This window comes from Oratosquilla oratoria, chromosome 21 (genome assembly GCF_046742065.1).
Source record: "Oratosquilla oratoria isolate Oo_2021 chromosome 21, ASM4674206v1, whole genome shotgun sequence".
Classification (NCBI taxonomy): Eukaryota; Metazoa; Arthropoda; class Malacostraca; order Stomatopoda; family Squillidae; genus Oratosquilla; species Oratosquilla oratoria.
In genome coordinates, this window is record NC_134797.1 from 43,486,908 (window position 1) to 43,496,629 (window position 9,722).

At 41.6% G+C, this 9,722-nt stretch overlaps 2 protein-coding genes across 2 annotated transcripts; both read left to right on the forward strand.

The window, feature by feature from the left end:
- Positions 1–4,595: 4,595 nt before the first annotated feature.
- LOC143037091 (uncharacterized) lies at positions 4,596–5,231 on the forward strand. The gene is made up of 2 exons (XM_076205204.1): positions 4,596–4,607; positions 4,797–5,231. Exons 1-2 carry the CDS (start codon positions 4,596–4,598, stop codon positions 5,229–5,231), a joined length of 447 nt encoding a protein of 148 aa, XP_076061319.1.
- A 130-nt stretch (positions 5,232–5,361) lies between these two features.
- LOC143037092 (uncharacterized) lies at positions 5,362–9,339 on the forward strand. Its single transcript, XM_076205205.1, has 2 exons — positions 5,362–5,394; positions 8,902–9,339. The coding sequence occupies exons 1-2, from the start codon at positions 5,362–5,364 to the stop codon at positions 9,337–9,339; spliced, it is 471 nt and encodes a 156-aa protein (XP_076061320.1).
- Positions 9,340–9,722: the final 383 nt, after the last annotated feature.

Consider the following 9,722-nt stretch of genomic DNA (forward strand, 5'->3'; position numbering starts at 1 on the left):
TGCTTTGCACACTACACTACTCTCTTCCCTCGGCAGATCGCAGTCGCCTGTGCTCTCCTGGCCCTGTGCCTGGCACGCCCAGACACCCTTCCGTCCTACAGCTACGGTGCCCCTAGCATCTCAGAGGAGTCCCATGAATCCCTAGAGGACTCCGGACCCGCCAAGTACGAGTTCAACTACGCCGTCAAGGACTTCTCCTCCGGCAACGACTTCGGCCACCAGGAGACCCGCGACAACGACCGAACTGATGGCTCTTACTTCGTGTATCTCCCCGACGGGCGCCTGCAGAAGGTGGTGTACTTCGTGCACGGGGACTCTGGATTCGTTCCGGAGGTTACCTACGAGGGCGAGGCCCACCACCCGGAACCAGAGTCCATCGAGATCGATTCCAGCGAGGAGATATTTGTCTACGCCGCTCCTCCTCCTCCTCCTGCTGCTATCTACGGAGCCCCAATCTGAACAACCCCTCGATCGACTCCGAAGTCATTGTTTTTAGTTTATGTTATATATCTAAGATGTTTATTATTCCATTTCTACTTTCATAAATAAAGAGAAACTAAGCAAAGGTTTGATTCAATATTCTACTTGCATAATTGTCTGTGAAAACTACTTGGTAAGTCTCATTTTATACAGTTCCTCTTTGTATAAGAAAATAAGTCATAATCTTTTATTTCAATGGTCACAAGCAAGCCATCTACTCGGTTCCAAGATTACAATGGGTTGTAAAGGTTGCAACGGCAATGCAAGAGACCAACAGGAAGCCGTAGAGAGGGTGGATGCAAATAGGTAAATACAGAAGAAGAAAAATTTGGTAAGGAGACCATACCAGGAGGCGAATAGCTACGGCCGAAGCCATCACTCACAGCTGGGAAATGGAGAGAAGTGCGGGATTCGAACCCATAACTAAGCGAATACGAGACCAGCATGCTTTCGATTACGCTACCAGCACACTAAAAAAAACAGTTGACAGACATTGCAGTATATTAGTCATACCTCGTTCACACGAACATCCTGCATGATCTGTTGACACGTTGATTTGGTTTAACGTCACAAACTCACCCTTATCGGAGGCTAGGACGGTGCCCCTTACAGTGGACTTTGTAGCGTGGAATTTAATGAACCATGCCCTTAGTTCCACTCGCCCCGAGCAGGATTCGAATCGTCATCATCTCGACCTCGCCGCAAGAAACTACGCCTTAACCCACTCGGCCAACGAGCATCCATGAGCGTGAATATTGTTCTCAGTGATCAACTCACTCTCTTCCTTTGCAAATGTGGTGAGTCCGTTACTGAAAACAATATTCTCGTTCATGTCTGTAGACACTGTAGGATACTCCTGTGAACAGGGCTTTATGTATTAATCTAAAAGGAGTCTTATAACTCCAGACTACTCCAAAATCCCCTGCCTCTGTAGGAAACTTGTTCCTTTCTGTGACACTAAGTGGTCGACAAATTTAGTTCTGAAACTAGGTGAACTATGCGTACTGATAGCTTGAGGCATTTAGCATGAACAAAATTTCTTATATTCTCAATTCTCCTTACAACCTTTCGGGGTTCAAATGTTTTAAGAGTTTTTGTATGATTTGTTTCTTATATTGGTTTGGTCAATCATCGCCTTTTCTTATACATATTCATATGAACCTTTGGACTAATAATCTCTATGACTGGTTTACATTTGAGATCAAAACATCACCCTATCACTCCAACAACCTTATATACATTCTCTGAGGTAGAACACAATATCTAGATTAACTTTACTCTCTCATTTGATTAAACTCTTAATATAAGTTGCAGTCGTACCTAACTAGATGACTTTCTATTTACCCAAGTTAGAATTTCATTAGACATTCTTCAAATCATTAAACTAGCATGTCAAATTTTCTTAGATATCAAGTTTACTCAAGCCATCATTTGATATTCCCTACAGCTAAGTACCATCAGCAGATTTGGATACAGTAGATTGTAATCCACTTTCTATGCACTCGATTTGTACCATAAACAGAAGGAGCTCATAAAAGTGGTCATAAAAGGTAGCATAAAAAGTACCTACTTAGCAACTTGAAATCCAAGATTTGCTGACTTAGTCATGGAGACTATTACCTGCTTAGGTTAGTAATATTTACATTCCAGCCTCCATCACCATAAGGAAATGACCGAGAGTTAGACGGGAACGTCAGAAGATATCTAGTAAAACGTCTTTTGCGGAAACTATGCTAACGATCAGAGCAATTTTTTTTTTAGAAAAAACGTTGTGGGGGGATCGGTAGGGCAAACTGAATATAGACATATTTCCAGAATAAAAGTTTTGAGTAAAATGAACAACAGAAACGGAGGAGTTTAGCAGGCAGGAGTCGACACGGAAGCAGTTTTTGAGAACGACAGGGGAGAGCTTGCAATGGCTACCTATTCTGTGTCAGTACCTCTTAAAAAAAAAAAAGAAAAAAAAAAAAAGAAGAAGAAATGAAGTATATAAAAATCATAGAAAGACATACTTATGCATAAATAAAAAAAAAGTGATAAACCACATTTTTTGAAGAGTAAATGTGTATAGAACGAGAGGAGGGATCATAAATGAGTGTTAGAGGCTGGTAGATAAAGGTAGACAAGTAAGGTAGATAGAGGGGTAGATGGCAAGAATTTCATTTTCATGTGTAGGATGTTTGGTAAACAATAGCAGCGAAGGAGTTGCATAATCGCGCTGATGGGACAATGCGTAAACTAAGCCATTCATGCATCGATATCGTGATTGCTTGTGTAAGCAGTATTACTTAAGACGTTGTAACAGTCTTTCTGATTGGAGAGAGGGTGGAAGAGGAGAAAAATTTATTGGTTCACGGGAGTTAGGTCACGCCCTTAAGGAAGGCACATAATTGTAACAGTAAAAATCATTGGACTAAGAAACTCGTGACGTCGGTGCAGAGATGACGTAGGGGGTGGATTGGAGATCTCGGTTGGGAGTCTCTTGGTGTAAACAGACAAGCCAACTGTAAAATTATTCGGGAAGAAAAGAAGAAAAAATTTACCTCCATTTAATTTACCCCATCAAGAAACATTACTTACTTCCTACAAAAAGATATGGTGAAAGACATACTTAAGACAGTGATGGAAAGTTGACAGTGAAAGAAGAAATACAAAACCATAGAAGGGAACAGTAAACAGAATTAAACCAGTAGTTACGGAGAGACGGAGGTAAAAATGAGCTCCAGTTCCAGTGAATATGGCTCAAGTTCTTACGAGTCATGGTGGCTCTCTTTTTTGTGAAAGTCAGACTGGTCCCTGAGGCAGGTATGCGTAGCGGTGAGGGGGAACCAGTGCAAAACGCGATTCAAAATCACTTCCTGTCACAAAACACAATGTGCCCATTTGGTCGAATGATTCTGAAAATAAAATTTCAATAACTCATCCCAAATGCAAGATAATCTTACTGTTCCAAAATATGAAATTTTTGTAAATGTGTAGTATGAAGTTTGAATTTGTTCATATAACTTAGGTTCAACTATAATTATTTTTCTTTGCATACTTTCATTCTTTCAAACAATACTGACCTTCCTTTTTTCCATATAAGTTTCCTGCTTTTGTTAACTTCCTGCAGGAAAATCATACGGACTGTTCTAGACTACGAACTCTGCAAAAACTTTATGTATCTTTACCTTGTGTATACTTTAGGTTCAATTATAATTATTTTTCTTAGCATATTTTCATTCTTTCAAACAATGATGACCTTCTTTATTCTATGTAAGCTCCCTGTATTCATAATTGCTTATATATATTCATTCATACATATTGATTGTAATCATAATAGATTCAGATAGCTTTAATTCTTTAAACTAAAAGGTTTATTGAAGCAAAATAAAGTCAACTAGCTTGAGCCTGAACAAAAGAGATGAGACAAGACTTTAAATTCAATCATAAATAAACTTAGTTTTATTTGTTTTGCTTTTACACGTTTGTATGTCAAGGTACTTATATTCGCTGTCTTTTTTTGTTTATTCATTTATCTATATATACATTTTTTTGCTTTTGTTTATCAGAAGTTTATTTATTAAAGGACTGGAAGTCTAAATGAGTGAATTAGTTTTGAAGGCCAGTATACAAATGTATGTTTAAGAAGGAAATAGGCAAGAAGTGATCTGCCAGTAGAGTGGCTTAGTAATCATATAATAAGAGTTAAACCAACAGGTTGTTTTAAGAGATGATTAGATAACTTTACGGATAGGGTTGATAGCCGATAAGGAAAATGGAACTGCGCAGTGTATGCCTTATGGTCTATTACAGTCTCCTCCATTCTTGTGTTCTTATGTTAATAGGCAATGAATAATAAATATTGGCTCACTGTTGTGTGACCTCATTAGCCCCATCATATTCGGATGGTGCTGACCATCTCTTTTTGTTCAGTTCGCTACCTGAAGAGGGCCTATCCCCTCATAAAACGAGTGGAAGGGTGCCTAACGGATCCTCATCAAGAGCAAGGTCATGCTCGTTGCTGGTAACCCTCGGTCTGACCCCAGACCCTGCCACTGTGACGTCACGGTGGTCTGCGGCCACATATATATAGAGCACAGAGAACGATCCACAGACATCACATATCCTCCATCATGGCACTTAAGGTAGGTTCTCCTGCCTCTTTAGCTGAAGTGCTATTGGTTAACAGCGGGATGCTTGTGTGAAATTGTTGCTAGTCCGCAATCTAGTATGTCAATTTGTCATTGTATGTCATTGGTGTCATGTTGATTTACATTTTTTTTTTTTTTTTGCGAACACTAATAGCATCCTTTGTGTGCACTTTCCCCTGGCAGATCGCAATCGCCTGTGCTCTCCTGGCACTGTGCCTGGCACGCCCAGACACCCTTCCGTCCTACAGTTACGGTGCCCCCAGCTTCTCGGAGGAGTCTCACGAGTCTGAGTCTCAGGAGGACTTCGGACCCGCCAAGTACGAGTTCAACTACGCTGTCAAGGACGACTCCTCCGGCAACGACTTTGGCCACCAGGAGACCCGCGACGACGAACTGACCGAGGGAGCCTACTTCGTGCACCTCCCCGACGGGCGCCTGCAGAAGGTGGTGTACTTCGTGCACGGGGACTCTGGGTACGTTCCGGAGGTCACCTACGAGGGCGAGGCCCACTACCCGGAACCCGAGTCCATCGAGGATGACCACTCCGAGGCCGACTCGAGCGAAGAGACATTTTTCTACGCCGCTCCTCCTCCATCTCTCTACGGAGCTCCCAACTAAAGCCCTCTCGCCGAACTAAGGAGTCACCTTTGTGATATCACATTGTCATAATAATATTTATTCCATGTTCTCATTTGTAAATAAAGTCCAACGAAATATCTGAAACCTTTACGTTTTTCCTTATGACGACATGACTGACATGGGAGATACACCTGACAAGAGTGTATGCGCTTTTTCTCCGAGAGTGTGAGATACATACATCTTACATATGCAGTAGTTAATCTTCATCGATCACAAACAATCCATAACACAGTTGAAGCATGGCTCGCCCTCATACAAAGTTGGAGAATAATGGAAATATACCATAGAAACTTCAGAGGTTTCGTCAGCTAAGAAATGTCCATTAGTTCAATAGCAAAAGTGGCGATGGTCCTGAAGGGAGACAGGAGGTGGAGTATTTGCTGGTCATCTCTCTATTTCCAGAGCTTAGGATATCAACAGATGTGGTTATCATGTCTGTTCTGGAAGAAGTGCTGTAACATGGCGTCTAGACGGAGGCCAAATTGGTCCAGTTCCAATTGTCTTAATGAAACAAAAACTCTCACTTTCTAAAACTGACAACAACCGAGACATTCCTTATAATGACCCTTAAATAAGGTAGCCCATGTGTAAAACCTGTAATATCTAATCCCCGATGGAATGACTTTAGCTACTGCGAAACATCATTAATGTATCTGAGCTCCTGTGAATATCGCTCAGGTTTTTATGAGCCAGTTGTTGCTGTATTTTTGTATGGTTAAGTAGTATGGTTTAGTAGAGGTAAATCAGCCTCGGATAACGCACTTAACGGTTATGTTCCTCAGTACACTATGTTAGACTCACGTTAAGTGGCAAGGTGTAGGTGAACGTTCAGTCCAAAAGTGCTGAGATGGGACGGGTGGTGTTAGTATGTCATTTGTTATAAAAGTCTACTTTGACTCAGCCAGCTCCTCTTATAAAAGGGATTGTTGCTCTTGGTATCCATATAAATACTTGACAAAAATTCAAAACAGTAAACACTGCAACATTTATCCCGGCGTTTTGGGTAGCGCACTGGACAGTGGCTTAACATTTTTGCATACAAAGAGTATGGGGCGAGGGTGCGCTGGGCAGACGGAAACGATTGAAAGCGACAACACTGCCCACCAGACGACGACTGTACCAAGCCCTGATTAGATCAATATGGTGTCAACCTCAGGGATCGAGCCGGATGACTTGCCCCACAAACAACTACAGTCATACTTTGACATACGAAATTAATTCGTTCCGTGACCGCCGTCGCATGTCAAAAAATCGTATCTTAAAACAATTATTCCCATTTAGATTAATGAAAACAGAATTAATCCGTTCGAGCAACCAAAAATTACCCCAAAACAAACTGAAATTGCACAAAACAAAGCACAATTTATGGACAAATACATGAGTAATAACACACACAATGATGAAATAATAAATAACAATGATTAATGTTATTTATCATATAATACCACGGAGACAGGTGATAGCGGCGAATGGAGGTGTGAGCCAGGAGTAGGAGGAAAGGAGAGAGGGCAACGAGAGCTAGAGTACGAGGCACACACACGTAGAGTAGGTAATGATAAACACACAATTAAACATTATAAACACACACACATATATAATACACAAAACAGGCACAAACACGACGAGCAATAAGCGAAGATGTAAACGAGATGACAACACACGAACTGAAGCGTCGGGAATCGTCGGGAGCCGAGCGAACACTCTGCCACCTACCGCTGCCGTTTTAAATTATCGCGCATCACCACATCGTATCTCAAAAATTTCGTCGTATGTTAGAGCGTAAATTAAAATAAAAATTACATCGTATCTCAAATTTTTCGTAGATTAGGGCGATCGTATCTCAGGGTATCATTGTACTCCCATCAGAAGGTATTGAACGATACCGTCCGTTTCATCGCGGGTTGGAAATTTAGAAACGTTAGAACATATGTATCACTTCACAACGCTGCAAATACCTATCTACTCTCCCAGCATAAGCATAAGCTGCACTCCAGACATCTTCAAATACTTCACGCTACACCCACGTAAATCACACCGTAATAACAACTTGTCTTATGCGCCATCCTCTTAACTCCAACGTGTATATACATAAAGTCTTGCATGACCTGTATGATTATTAATTCAAAAGTAATATCCACTGTTACACGCGTGAAAAGAAATCAACTCACTTCTCGTACGAAATATACATACACTTCAGATGAACAATGACAACCACACGTCCAGATGTAAACACATATTTGCTCTTCTGCTAAGATTAACTTAATTTCTAACTCTTTCTCAGTGTCTATCTTCTCATTTCAGTTTACCTTCGCCACTTTACTTGCTTACTATTGATACTAGCCCCCTCCTCCTCCCCTTGCCTCCCGAGCCGCAAAACACAAACAACCAAATAAACAACTCCTTAAAACGTGCTCATTGTGATAACCTATTTCATGCGAACCTATCTTTCATTTTTCTACAGATGTATCATACAAAAATATATCCCGTAAACTGGGTGGTCTGACCTAGTTGTTCCTAATCCTAATCCTGTACTTTCATTTGTCAAGGGTCCTGGATTCCAGTTCTTTTCGCATACACATACATTCTGAATATCAAGAAGACAAGTGAATTTGAAGAAGACACTGAGGAATAATGGGAGAGCAATTTTCTTTACAAAACGGAAGGCCGTTGAAACACAGCGGTATTATATACACAACTGTGTCATCTTTTAGGATGCCTGGAGCATCTTCCTAACTGGTTGTGCCACTCAATGTCATGTCCACCTACGTCACTGATACCTAGTTTATTCAAGGAAATATTACATTCCAAAGGTTGGCGTTGTTATCATTACTGAAGAAATCTCCTTCTATGGCATTTCTCATTCACTTTCTAAAACCTTTGATATCACACGAAACCCATTTTGAATGGTGTATTTTCTGTTGGGTCTTGAGTTTATTAAATCAATGTCTTGACTCTCACTGAGAGAAGGAATGACAAATATTTCATTTGTTGAAATAAAGTATTCCATTTCTATTGATAAGATTAGTTTAGAATTGAGCGTGTTCCTCTTGAAATAGGTTTGAATATAAAAGGGCGGTAATATAGGCGAAAATGTTTTGTAAACTTAGTTACAAGTAATGAAGGTCTGCATTAATGAATGTGTCTTAAAAGAACAGTACTGGGATATCCAGTGAAAAATAAGTGTCTGCTTCCTGCAGTATAACCTTATTACCTCCATACGTACGGGGAAGGTACTGACCACGATTTTTTTTTTTCTCTCCCTCTAGTGGTTGAACAGAGACTCTCCCACGCACCGAGGGCAAGGCCACGCTCGTTGTTAACAACCCTCATTCTGACCCTCCCCTCTAAGCCTTACCACTGTGACGTCATACCGGTCTCCGGACACGTTTGTATATATAGAGCACTGAGAACAATCCATCGACATCACATCTTCCACCATCATGCTTAAGGTAGGTTCTCCTGCCATTTTAGCCCCACCTCTAATGGTTAAAAAGCGGCATGCTTGTGTGAACTTATTGTTAGTCTGCAATTTAGGATGTTTGTTGCCTATTGGTGTCCTATTCTTTAGTGAATCTATTTTGCATGCCTTAAATCAAAGTGTGTTAATGAACTACTGTCATGCATTCTGTACACTCTTGCTTTCCTCCAGCAGATCGCAATTGCCTGTGCTCTCCTGGCACTGTGCCTGGCACGCCCAGACACCCTTCCGTCCTACAGTTACGGTGCCCCCCGCTCCTCGGAGGAGTCTCACGAGTCTGAGTCTCAGGAGGACTTCGGACCCGCCAAGTACGAGTTCAACTACGCCGTCAAGGACGACTCCTCTGACAACGACTTCGGCCACCAGGAGACCCGCGACGACGAATTGACCCAGGGAACCTACTTCGTGCATCTCCCCGACGGGCGTCTGCAGAAGGTGGTGTACTTCGTGGACGGGGACTCTGGGTACGTTCCGGAGGTCACCTACGAGGGTGAGGCCCACTACCCAGAATCCGAATCGATCGAAGATGACGACTCCGAGGCTGACTCGAGCGAGGAGAGATACGTTTACGTCGCCCCTCCTCCATCTCTCTACGGAGCTCCCAACTAAAGCCCTCTCGCCGAACTAAGGAGCCACCTTTGTAACATCACATTGCCATAATAATATTTATTCCATGTCCTCATTTACGAATAAACTCAGAGTAAATACTTGTATTTTTCTAAATCTCTTCAAGAAAAATGTATGCGCATTTCTCAGACACCGTCTGGAACCAAGGTCTTCTCGTGAAGCTGTAGAGAATAATCAGCTCCAATAATCTATTTCATAAGGGAATTCCTGTGCACCATATCTTTTATGCTATTCATAACTGATGGTCAACGTAGCCGTCACTACAGACTGAAAAATGGGATCGTTCAGGATTCGCAACTTGTTTAAACTCTACACAGCCGTTCCTGCCCCCTCATACACACAATGCATATATGTTGATGACGTTA

What these genes read in the sequence shown, in the direction of transcription:
- LOC143037092 (XM_076205205.1), top strand. Translation starts at nt 5,362, where the DNA reads ATGACTGACATGGGAGATACACCTGACAAGAGT. An exon ending in GAGATACACCTGACAAGAGT is followed by an intron (nt 5,395 to 8,901) that starts GTATGCGCTTTT and finishes GCTTTCCTCCAG; the next exon opens with CAGATCGCAATTGCCTGTGC.